Consider the following 12,240-nt stretch of genomic DNA (forward strand, 5'->3'; position numbering starts at 1 on the left):
ATGAAGTGACTATGTATTAGATGAAGAGTTATCCGAGAAGATAATGCTTAGCAAAGTAGCAAACAGGGATTTCTAATCCCCCTAAAAGGGAGACTGAAATTCAAAGCAGGTAGTTGATAAAAGCTACCATTTATACATTGAAAAAAAACCAAAACAGGCTGGTCTCCAATGCAAATTGAGACTGCCAAGATGGAAAATTGATCTAAATTTTTCCTCAAAGAGCATTATTAGGAAAACTAACATTGAGAAGGCTACACACTTCAACCACCTGTTGGGCCTCCAAAACAAATCACAGGCAAGACAGTTCATAAAGTTTGAGCTCTGAGGTCACACATGACTAATGCACCACGATCTCACTGGAAGATGTTGGAATATTCACTCTAAAAACCTATTGCAGGTATATAAATAATCCCACTTATCTAAAGGCACAACAGTTTATGATCTATGCACTTCAGAGGCCAAGAAGAAAAAGCGTTCAATGCAGAGAAAGTCTGAAGCCCACAATTCCAGCTTGTTGGGACCCAGCACTGTAATGATGAATATTAAGAAAGGAAACACACACCTGAAGCTGCTGCTGCTACAACATATTTATTTTGAATGTGTTCTCCCATCTCAAATATTTTTTAGACATGTTTCTATTTCACAAATAAATCAGTTTTTAGAAGTTACACAGAATTTGTTATACAAAAGCCACAGAAATGGTACAGGAGACACTTCTCAAGAAATAATGACGATCCCTCATCATTTACAGCAACAAAGTTACATTGAAATGCTCAAAAAGTTTCTATCCTTGTCAACTGGAATTTAAAAAGCAAAATTAAGTCTGTTTTTTTGACAAGACCTTTAAATAGCAGGCTGATCTCATTAACATTGATCATCTGGCATCATATACAACTTCAAATTAAATATTTCTGCAAAATATGCAAAAATAAACTCATATAAAAGACTGAAATTTATAATAAGAGATCTGTTGAAACATCAAGGCAGAGAACACCATTCTCCAAATTAAAAATAGTGGGACAGCAGTACAAAAGTCAGGTTTTTTCAAAGCATTGCTGTCTTCACTGGATCATGAATGATACAACTTTCTTTAGGAAACTTTAGACACTGAAAAATGAGTCTAAAAACTGATTTAAGTTAAATCTTTTTTTTTAAAGTGCATTAATTATTTGAACAGTGTACTGATACTTTTAACACTCATACACAAAAATTCAAAGAACCAGTATAGTTTTCAAAGTTTAGAACAACTGACAACAAGAACGAGATTACTACTGTTTCTTAGATTTATAAAGATACGTTTAGATACGTATCTTCTTTTGTGCCTGTACACTCCATAACACAATGGAAACCTGATCCTGGTTGGTCGCTGCTTTTATAACTTACAGAAGATGATGTAAAACATCTGGACTATGTGCTTATTCTTTTATCAGCTGAGTTACTGAAAACTCTCTTGGATTTTAATGATTCCTTAGACTTTGAAACACACTCATTCACGGAGAAACCCACGCAAAATTAACAGGAATTATAACTGCCAAGAATAAGAGGACCTAGTACCAGCTGATCAGAATGGTCAAATGCAAATCATACTTCATTTTAAATTATGGTAAATCAACTAGTGATAGAAGGTGTGCTCAGAACTTATTTCTGGGAGATGCACATATTTTCTGGCACAGTAACTATTTTAATTTTTGCCAACTGTAAGGAACTTACACGGATACTGGCCACATAAAGGGCTAAAGAAGAGATTGTGTTTATCTACTGTAAGAAAGCTACAATGCTGACTACAAAACCAATGACAGATAAGTAATGAAGGCTTTAAATCAGAGCCAAAATTACAAGCAACTAAAAAAAATTTGCAAATGTATCAGTTACCTCTACAAAAACCTGTAACAAAGGAAGGAAATGGATAAACTGGTGACATCAAAGAAAACAGATGAGATGGACTGGATCAATAGTAATGCCTTTGTCTTTTGGGGTTCAGGATCGATACAACGATGTGGTGTTAAGACAGTGAATTTTGTTTTGTCAACTAGAGATTTTTATTTATCTATACATCAAACAGTCTCTTGCTATGCCTTCCAGTGTAACACAAAACTTTAAAATATTACCTGTATATATTTGCTTCTTTTTAGAGATATCTGTGTAATTGTGATGTTAAATAAAATACTTAACAGTAAAAGCTTACTTAGAATATTGGTCCAATCTCAAAACACTATTTAGTAGTCACACCAGTACTGAAAGACTATCACCTACTAATCTATCTTTTTATCACATTCGAGGTGTAGAACAACCAACACATGGGAGTATGAGACAACATTATATAATTACATTTAAGGTGAAGTTTTGGTATTCAGTTAGTTGCATCATCCCTTTTCAGAGGAATTATTTGAAGTGCTTTGGCTATTCTCTCTCCTATAGCTCGACTACTTGCTGCAATTATTCTTCGAGACATCAAATCAAATGGTCCACCTAGAAATCAAAGCAAGCAAAGTAACTACCTTTATCTGGAGAAAATTAAAAGTTGGTAAGAAAATGAGCATTCAAAAAATCAAGTGTAAATTATACATTCCTACTTAGGACCAAATTTCGCCCCTGGATATAAATGCATTTAACACAACAGGTACCTTGTATGAGCTACATTTGAATTCTGTTCAGTGTATGTTTACTGCCTTTTTTAACTTTTCCAGATGCTCAGCCATAGGAGTAAAGTAAAGCAAACAAAGTTTGCCTTGTAGCTCAAGAACATGCAACTGACTGTCTATTAACTGGGTGGGAACTCTGTTCAGTAGTGGTAACTTTGAAGGAGGGTTGAAAGACCTCTTTGCCTTCTCATTTCAGCTATTTTTTCTTCCCAACTAGTTACTTGTAAGGACAAAAGAGTTCCATGAATGCCTGAGTATTTACCTGATACATCTAGCAGTACTCCGCCTGCTTCAGTAATAATGATTCCAGCCCCTGCCATATCCCAGCAGTGAATCCCCATTTCGTAATAGGCATCAGCTCCACCGGTTGCCACAAGGCACATGTTCACAGCTGCTGTACCAACAGCTCTAATCCTAAAGGAGACATAGTTGTTTTTTTAATTGAGAACAGTTTGTACTGTGTACACTGCACAGAGAACACAGAAGCATCATATGCAAAGCGAACTGAGCTAGACAAAATGTGGTGGAATGCTGCAGTGAAACAAATAAAAAATTGGGTATGAAGTTTTGCTTGAGTAGCTTGAAGAACTCTCCAAATACAGCAAATTTCCAGAAATTACATTTACCAATTCCACTAAAGAATTCTGTCTTAAGAGTGAAAACACATATTAAACAACTTCTTAAACTAAAACATATTAGGGAAGATACCCACCAATGAAAAAATAACAGATATTCTACTTTGCTTTTCGAATACAAGAATTAGAGTGTACACGGTTCTCAGCAATGAACTTCAGTTCCTCTGATGATACTCAGTAAGTATCTCTGACTTGAAAAAAACCCTAACAGCCGTAATCAAAAAAATAAATTACACAGCATGAATTCGGTCTGGATAACTTTATAAAAACCCTTGTGTTACAAATTCCACTTTCTTTTGGAAATGTTGATGCACTTAGTGTGACTTGTACAAATAACTGTAGTTATTTCAATTATCAGTAAAATGTACATTAACTTGTAACCAATAGCAGCAAAGTTACTGCAAGAAGCAACTTAAATCAATCCCAATATCAATTTACTGTTTACAAATAAAATACCAAAGTTGAACTGACAACATATCTAAAATGTACTCCCTACTTACAATTCAACATACATTCTTTAGTGACATCAGTTGACTTTTGGAAAGCAGAAAAAAATTCTCCACCTTAGGTGTCAAAACGAGAATCCTGAAAACCTCAGCATAAAACTACAACCCGTTTTAGATCAGAAACATGAGTACGGTTGAGTAATAAAACACTGCCTAGTGAAACCACCTTTAGATGTAAAATGGCTTGCAGAAATGTAGGCTTTGGCTTATCTGGAGGACAGGAACCAGGCAATGTAACCACAGTAAGAACAGGTTACGGACAATTTCAACTACTTGGGACAAATTCAGAAAAAATTGTGTGGTGTTGAAAGGGGAAAGGGAGATCTACTTTTGCCTTCTAACATTAAAGAAACCACAACGATTTTCATTACTACAGGTAAAAGAAATGTCATGTAGCTTCTGTTTATCCAGTTTTACTCCTTATGTGTTTCAGGGGGTGGACACACACAAAATTCTTTCATTTTTGTAACTAGTAAAATACAATACTTTTCAGTTCTACAACACCAAACATGCTTTGCTTCTCAATACTTGTTATTGTTAGGGCTCTCTTGTACATGTCCCAGCTTGAAAAAGTTAAACATACTTAGAAGCTACTAGACAAAAACTTTTAAATCGTATTTCACATTTAAAGTGTCCAATATCATGCAACCAATCCTTCCTAAAAATGATCATATTTACAACATTAACACTATCAGTAAATTTAAAAATTAGGAAGCATCTTACCCATGAATGGGAATACTGAGAAGTCTTTCCATGTTAGAAAGAATTATTTTTATAGTCTCTGGATCACGATTGGATCCCAATTCTGTTACCAAAAGGGACTTTGTAATGTCTGGAAAAGAAACAAAAACTCACGTTTCCAACAGTACAACTTATATAACAACAGTAATTAGCAGAGTTTACTTCATTGCTTTCTTACCAGACTGAATAAAAGTAAGGTATTTAAATATGAATATGACATATATTGGGTGTATAAAAATCTGTTCTTACATGGAAAATGTCAGGAAAAAATATAATACAGCAAACAAAGCAGATCTGCTTTAATTATGTATATACATTAATCGATGTAGTTACTAAATAAAGTTCTATTGCTATCAGAATTATAACAGTCCGCAGATCTTTAAAGGTCTCACCTTAATGGTGGTTTTTACTTTACATAATAAATAAGTATAGAAGAGTGATACTGATTTAAACCACTAGTTCACACCTGAAAGAAGCTGCCTTGTTTGGTAGATTTGCTACAGACTCTAAAGAACAATCACAGACAGACTGCAGATATACAGGCAATTAAAAACAAACACACACCCCCAACACACAAAAGAATAAAATCCTCAGTTGCAGAGTCCTGATTTTGTAAAGATCACAAGCATGTTATATGCATCAAAGAAAACATAAAAGCTGTTCCTCAAAACTGAACAACCCATGGCCCAAAAAAGCCTCTTTGCAAAACAAAGCCATGAAATGGCTCTATGAGCCAAGAAACAGGACTATATCCAGGTCTAAAACTGTTGATGCCTCATTTGCAAAATAAATGTAATTACCAGAAATAAGCACGCGGTTCAACTTACCCTCTTGGCCCGATACTTGAAGTTTTTGACCATTGCAGAATGCACCTTTTCCTTTTCTGGCAGTATACATCTTGTCTTCTACACAACTATACACAATTCCAAATTCTATCTGCAAGAAAAAGTAAAGGTACCTTGAGGTTTTTTTCCCTTTCTTCCTATTTACTGTGAAAATATAGACCTTAGTTATAACTAGCAACAAGGAATTAATTTGTTTTTGATTGATTAGATATTAAGTAATAAAAAGTATACCTTTTTGTTTACAACAAAGCCAATTGAAACTGCCACAAATGGAAACCTACAAAACAAAACATTTCACTAATTTATAGTAAGATTCTATGCTTCTTTCATTACCATGCTTACGCTTAATAAAAACAACGTTCAGTTAAATGTAACATACGTTTCAGAAAGAAACCTGGACTATACAGAAAATACCAGTTTTCTGGAATTTGTACAATTTACTATGAAAACAGATCCAACAACACTAATTACTATTTAAAATACAAACTTTTCCACACACTGAAACTAAGCCTGTTACAGCTTAGAGACTGTCACCCCTGTTACAGTTGTTACCAGCTTTGGGACTGTCATCTTATAGCCAAAGAATACAAGCAAGGTTAGTAGCACAGAGGCTTTCTCAGAAGGAACAAGCTGGCCAAAATGGTCTCATCAAAGAAGCCAGTCACCTCTCCCCCCAAGCAACAAAGACAGACAGATATCAAAGTGAGAAGGAAGAATGCAGGGGGAAGAGTGAACCAGTGGGAGGACAGAGAACATGGTGAAATGCATCTCAGGCTAAGTTTTTAATGATCAACCAATCAATTTTTTAATTATTTTTTACTCTTCCAAACTTGAAGTTCCCAAACTTTTGCTTTAATTACTATCTGCAAAAAAGACAGATTTTTAATTCTGTAAAAAACAGCAAAATGGTTCTTTTCTTTGAGCTTTTTGAACACATTATTTAGCATGATTCACCAGCTGTTTAAAGCCATGGTGCACACAGTGGCAGTTATTTCACAGCTGGAATCAAGTAATCTCAGAAAAACTCGTCAGGGTTAAAATCTATCATGTTTCAAAGACAGAAGGAATAGGCAGTCAGCATTACACTGAAAGTATCCTCCTCATCCTCGGGCAAAATATCACTAGACAGTTACTGGTGATATTCTGCTTTATTTCATGGTAGCAGCTCCTAGATCTTAATGAATTTGAAATTTCTTAGAAATCTGGACTTGGTGCTGTTACCACCTCCCTGAAATTACTGCAACTCCTAACTCTGAGTCCTCTTGCTTTGCTGTTAACATCTGCCCACCTATCTTTGGCACCTGCGCCAAATGCTGCTGACCCCTGCTATATAGTATGAGCCTCTCATGGACCAACTGCTGTTGGTTACAGAGCTATTGTAATACTTACAGAAATACAAAAAAAGATTACAAAAAATGCCCAATGGTTCTCAGTAAATGCAGTAACAATTTATAACTATTAACAAGTTCATAATATCTCTTTCAAAGCCATTTAAAAGTGAAAAAACCCTTACTTTCACGGAACTGAAGAAAAAAGATAATCATTTGAAGTTGCTAACATAACAAAATGAAAGGTAGACCTGTGTACGAAGTTGGTAGTTCCGTCGATAGGGTCTATAATCCATGTAGGGTTATCTGTCAAAATGCTGCCCTCTCCAGCTGCAACAGATTCTTCTCCGATGAAGCTAGAGTAGCAAATACATTTAAAAGATACAAAGATATTGTTAAAAATGTCTGAATTACACCACTGTCCTTGAAATTAAAATTCTTAAAACAAGATGCAGGTTTTCATACCACCAGTGATCATACGTAAAAGCTAAGAAATACACAATCTATTCGGAAAGCATCAACCACATCTGAGCAACCTTGCATCAATATTTATGATGTCAGAAATAAGCACAGTACATGAGGAAAAGAAATTTATGTGTTTTAATATTGATTACTGGAATTTAGCATTCAGAACCTTGAAGTTTTCAACATTTTTTCCAGTAACAGCATCAAATTTTGGTCAGAATACTTGTAGCTATTTCTACCTTTCCGTTCATTTGTGCTATAAAGCACTACTTTTTAGCAAGAAAGCCTTTGTGGTCATATGCACCTGGTTAGACCACTACAGTAACTGTTAAATTTGTAGTCTGATTTCAACTCAAATATGACAGAAAGTCTTAAAACTGTTTAATTTTACAAGGGTTACAAAATGGTGACATGGAAAAGGGATAAAACCCAAACCAGAGCCCCTCCTGAAGAGTACAGTAGAGTGCACACTCAACCATAATAAGAAACCCAAGAGATACACAAGGCACAGTGCTACAGGAACCCAAATATCACAATTTTTGCTGCTTGTGAAAATATTTGTTTTGAACTGCAAAATTATTGGGATGAGTCTAAGTGGGTGGAATTCTCTTCTATGTTGTTAAATTTATCGCATATTACTCAACCTATGAAAAGTATGCATTAAACACATGCCTTCCCCCACAAACATGTAAAATGAAGAGAAATGCTGAGAGTAAACAATAAGGTCCCTTTAATATTGATTAGGAGTTACATGATTAACTATGGAAGTGAAAATGATTGCTCAGAAAGAAATATCATGTTTCAACAAAGCAGCAAATCTTCACAAAGAAAGCGACTGAATAGCTATTGAGGTGGATGAGTAATTCATTAGAAAGAGAAATTCAACACCAGTATCAATTATCTAATTAAAAAGATGCTAAAGTACTCTAAAATGTTTATTAATGTGACAGAAACTGTTCTTTCAAGGTCATTCCACAGGTCTGTATACTTACACTAATTTGGTTAGGTTACTGGCATTTTGCATCACCTCAGTTGTTCCAGTTATAAACATATTTATTACATTTCACATATACAGCTACAATAAGAAAATCTCCAAGAAAATGCAAGAAAAGTGAGCACACCCTCTTTAAGGAAACTGTATTAAACTTGAGCTACTATGTCAAAATAGGAAAGAATGTCTCATGTAAGTAAAACACATACAGTTCACCCTTCAAGAACAACTTTATCGGGGGGGGGGGGGGGGGGGCGGGGCGCGAGGGGCAGGAAGAAGAAAAAAAGGGACAGATAATTAAAAAAAAATAATCCGTATTTTGTATGACAAACTTTCAGTTACGCAGAATCAGAAGATCCTATCTTCTTTTAAGAGGGTTTGATGTTCTTAAGCTGTATGAGATTTGCCAAAGGTACGCTTGGTACCGCAGGACCCATCCAGCACAGACAGCAAATGCATGCTCGTTTCAACAGCCAACACCAGACAAGAAATTTGGGTTCTGGGTATGTTGGAGCCACCTCTGATTCTCCAACACAAGTAAACAAGAAGTTATTTACAGCTGGCTCAGCTGGAAGTGACCTTCAGCACAACCCCTAGGCAAGGCTAAACTCATGTCAGTAGATCCTGAGGACACCTTCTTTTGTTACTACAGCCCTGGACAAAACTTCAACATGTTGCTACTCTGAAAAACTGAACATATTGAGAGTAAGGGAGAATTCTGTAACTTGAAGGCATGCCAATAGTAATGAAATTTTACAAAGCAAAATCATTAACTTTCCATCTTCTTCTTCCAGCCTCTTCTCCCTTTTTCTATCAAAAATGTATTGAGAAGTCATACCTGTGAGAAGGATACTTTTCTTTTATCAAAGAAATAATGAAGTTTTCTACTTTTTGATCAGTTTCTGTCACTAGATCTACTGGTGAGCTTTTAGTCATAACAGATATTTCTTCTTTGAGTGCTTCACGGATTATCTGCTCACAAACAAAACAAAAAGAAAAAAAAAATCTATCTTCATCAACAGTACGAAAAATATAAGTTTTCCCAACAATCTGAGCATAATTTTTACTGTAATTTTCTATACCGTACATACAAAACACAAACAGTGACAAAACCTGGATTTAACTGCAGCAGCTGAAGCTTACCCTTGCATGTATCTTCAGTCCCTACTCAGCACAAACTTTTACATGACCTTAAATCTAAGTACTACAATATCCACTGGTACATGAAACTGAGGTCTATTTTCTTAGGGCAGGTTTTAGATTTATAAATTTAAATACCAGAGCTGAATGAAACACTTATGACTGAGCTTAAGCCAGCTACTTTTAGACAAATGCTGCATTTATGATATTCAAACTACCAGAACCGGCCTAAGCAAAAATCCATGCCTCACAGCCCACAGAATTGTTTTACTGTAACTTAGAAAGATTTTCTGAGGTAAGACTTTAATGAGGTCATTGAAGGACAATGTTCTGCAGACTTTGCAGCTGCAGGGGACAGAATTAGTACATGTACCATCTTGCCTGGCTGCAATAGCATTCAAATGTACCAAGCAGAACTACCAAGAACCGAACATTTGGTAACCACTCTTATGCAGAGGCTCTGCCAAGATGTGCAAACTCTTCCTTGTTCTAAGCCATCTTGGATCACAAACGGGCAAAGTACCGCCACTGCAAGGGATGTTTCTTATTTACAGAAGTAAAGCAGTCTTCACAAAGAGAACATGTCCCGGTACCTTGTGCCAACAACAAACCACTATATAACATCGATGTGTTCGCAAGGAAGACTGTCAACAGCCTTCAGGTAGTACAACTGTAAGGCAGACAGGTGCAGCTTAAGGGGGGAAACTGACATGCTCTTTGTTTACCACAAATCAGAATATTTTCTTTTTTTAATCAAATTTAAGGAATAAAAGATACCTCTTAAGTCTCTAATCAGACTCTGATCCAAAGAGAAGTGCAAAGTTGTTTTCTTAAATTAACTAAGCTGTAAACATGAAAGACACTCCAATCCTGAACATCACTGAATGATTCTGCCAATTTATGTTTTTGACAAAACACTCCTCAGAAGAATATCCACCACTAAACTCCTTCAAAAGCTACATACATATTAGACTCAATAAATAATATCATTTATAAATAGTTTATAGTTACCTCCCCAGCTTTCCTTGCTAAAGCAACTGCATAATCCATACATTCCTGCCAAGGATCTGCCATTTTTCCTTAGATATCCAGCCTACCAAAAAGAGAGATTAACACAAAAATTATTATGGCTTTATCTTCTTTTTTTTTCAATTTTATTTTTTATTTTCACAAATTCTGATTTTCTACTCCCCCTGTTCTGGACTGCACTGTTTTTTCCTTGCTAGAATATGGAATTTTGTCCTATCCCTTACTCTGAAACAAGATAACTTAAAAAACATTATAAGCTTGGCCTAAGTTACCAGATTTCTGCCCCCGCCCCCCAATTCTGTGATTATCAGAAAGATGCAACATAAAAACATTAACAAGTACAGAGCCTCAGCCTTGAATGATATATGCATATAAAAGACTCCACATTTAGACACTGACCCCAGTGTACATAAAGGCTCTGAAAAGTAACAGTGTTGTTACACACAGGCACATTCTCAAATACAATGTACAGCTCGGAGCCTTTTTGTTTAAAAACACTAGAATCTTCACTGTAATTTATTGCAGAAACTGGTGGCATACAGCTTAGTCTATTTTTAAGTACGGTTTACATTACTCTGAATATCTTAAATTAGAAGATTAAAATCTTAAACCCAAAATCTATCCTTTCTGTATTTTAATCCTCCATGCTTTGTTCTTGGGGTTTATTCCAAACACAAATACGGAAAAGGTTTTCATTCTACATGAGAAAGTTACAAGATCCCACAGTCATTTCAAAGTGTCTCCTATATTCTTAGGTATTACAAAGCAATGTTACCTTCTATGGATCTCTACTTTCATGAGCAACGTGAGATACAGATCAGCACATCATACATTATTTCTGCTGCACCCCCAAAGAGACCACAAATTTATTCCATGACACAACAGCATTTTGAATTTTGGAAGTCCGTTTCATTTTTCTGCCCTAGCCCTTTCAGAAGCCTTCTGGGTATTTCCTACTTAAGTGATTCAGTCTTTAAGCAATGACCTGGGTAACAGTTTTGTAACACTTGCAGACTGACAAAAATTAGAGATAAACGATCATTAAAAAATCAGCACTGAACTAGTATAAAAAAACCCTGTGCAATTAACATGATCCACGAGTGCCCAGTCCAATGACCCTGATCTAATGGTCCTTGCCTCCTTCAGCCTTCCTCCTGAACAGGCAGAGATGCCTAGAAAAGCTGGCTACAATGTGAAGAGTATGATGCTTCAGTTACGTTGATAATGTTCTTTACTTATCATAGCCTTTAAAGCAGAGGTTCTGTTAGTTATATAAACCCAGAAATAATCTGTCAAGAAAAAAACTGCGTATAATAGTAGTAGATAAAGTTACTGTTACCCGTAAAAGCCCGGCAGTATTAGCGGAACCTCAAGCACACCGACATCCAGCACCACGGCACAGCCTCACGTAGCAAAGGAGAAGAAGAAAAACAAAACAAACATTTACATTTAAAACCTCACCAACACGGTAACTCCAGAACACGTACTCTGGTTAAATACCAGCGCCTACACCGACTGGAAGAAGTGCCTCTCCCCCCCCGTCCCCAGTTTAAGTTCAGTCCCCCGCGGGTGCCCCGCCAGGCGCCGCCCCCCGCGCTGCGGGCCCGCACTCGCAGCAGCGGCGTGCGCGCCGGGCCGAGGGGGCCGCACCGCACCGCACCGCCCGCCCGAGGCGAGCGCACCTCACGCCCCGCCCGGCGGCTGTAGGGCCCCGCCACCGCGGGGCCGCTGGGCCACACAGCCCCCAGGCAGCAGCGCACCCCCCCCCCTCCCCCCAGCACCCCGAAATGGCGGCTGGAGGAGTACGAGCTGGCTCACCCTTCCCGCCCGCCGCCGGCTCCCCCTCGCCGAGGCGCAGCCGCGCCACTGCGCAGGCGCCCGGGCTGGAGCCGCTACCCCGCCTCCTCCGGCCGGGGCG

General features: G+C 37.2%; 1 protein-coding gene across 3 annotated transcripts; it reads right to left on the reverse strand.

Moving 5' to 3' along the window:
- Nucleotides 1-2,015: 2,015 nt before the first annotated feature.
- On the reverse strand, nt 2,016-12,219 carry IMPA1 (inositol monophosphatase 1). 3 transcript variants are annotated; one of them, XM_040587082.1, is made up of 10 exons: nt 12,141-12,219; nt 11,662-11,725; nt 10,305-10,386; nt 8,992-9,125; nt 6,949-7,053; nt 5,601-5,646; nt 5,352-5,460; nt 4,507-4,615; nt 2,905-3,056; nt 2,016-2,469 (listed from the first exon to the last, which is right to left on the reverse strand). In XM_040587082.1, the coding sequence occupies exons 3-10, from the start codon at nt 10,365-10,367 to the stop codon at nt 2,351-2,353; spliced, it is 837 nt and encodes a 278-aa protein (XP_040443016.1). In that variant the 5' UTR covers nt 10,368-10,386; nt 11,662-11,725; nt 12,141-12,219; the 3' UTR covers nt 2,016-2,350. The 3 variants fall into 3 exon arrangements, with proteins under 3 accessions (XP_040443016.1, XP_040443017.1, XP_040443015.1); XM_040587083.1 differs by lacking the exons at nt 11,662-11,725; nt 12,141-12,219 and adding an exon at nt 11,810-11,834; XM_040587081.1 differs by lacking the exon at nt 12,141-12,219 and having other exon boundaries at nt 11,662-11,803.
- Nucleotides 12,220-12,240: the final 21 nt, after the last annotated feature.

Source organism: Falco naumanni, chromosome 3 (genome assembly GCF_017639655.2).
Source record: "Falco naumanni isolate bFalNau1 chromosome 3, bFalNau1.pat, whole genome shotgun sequence".
In the NCBI taxonomy this organism is placed as follows: Eukaryota; Metazoa; Chordata; class Aves; order Falconiformes; family Falconidae; genus Falco; species Falco naumanni.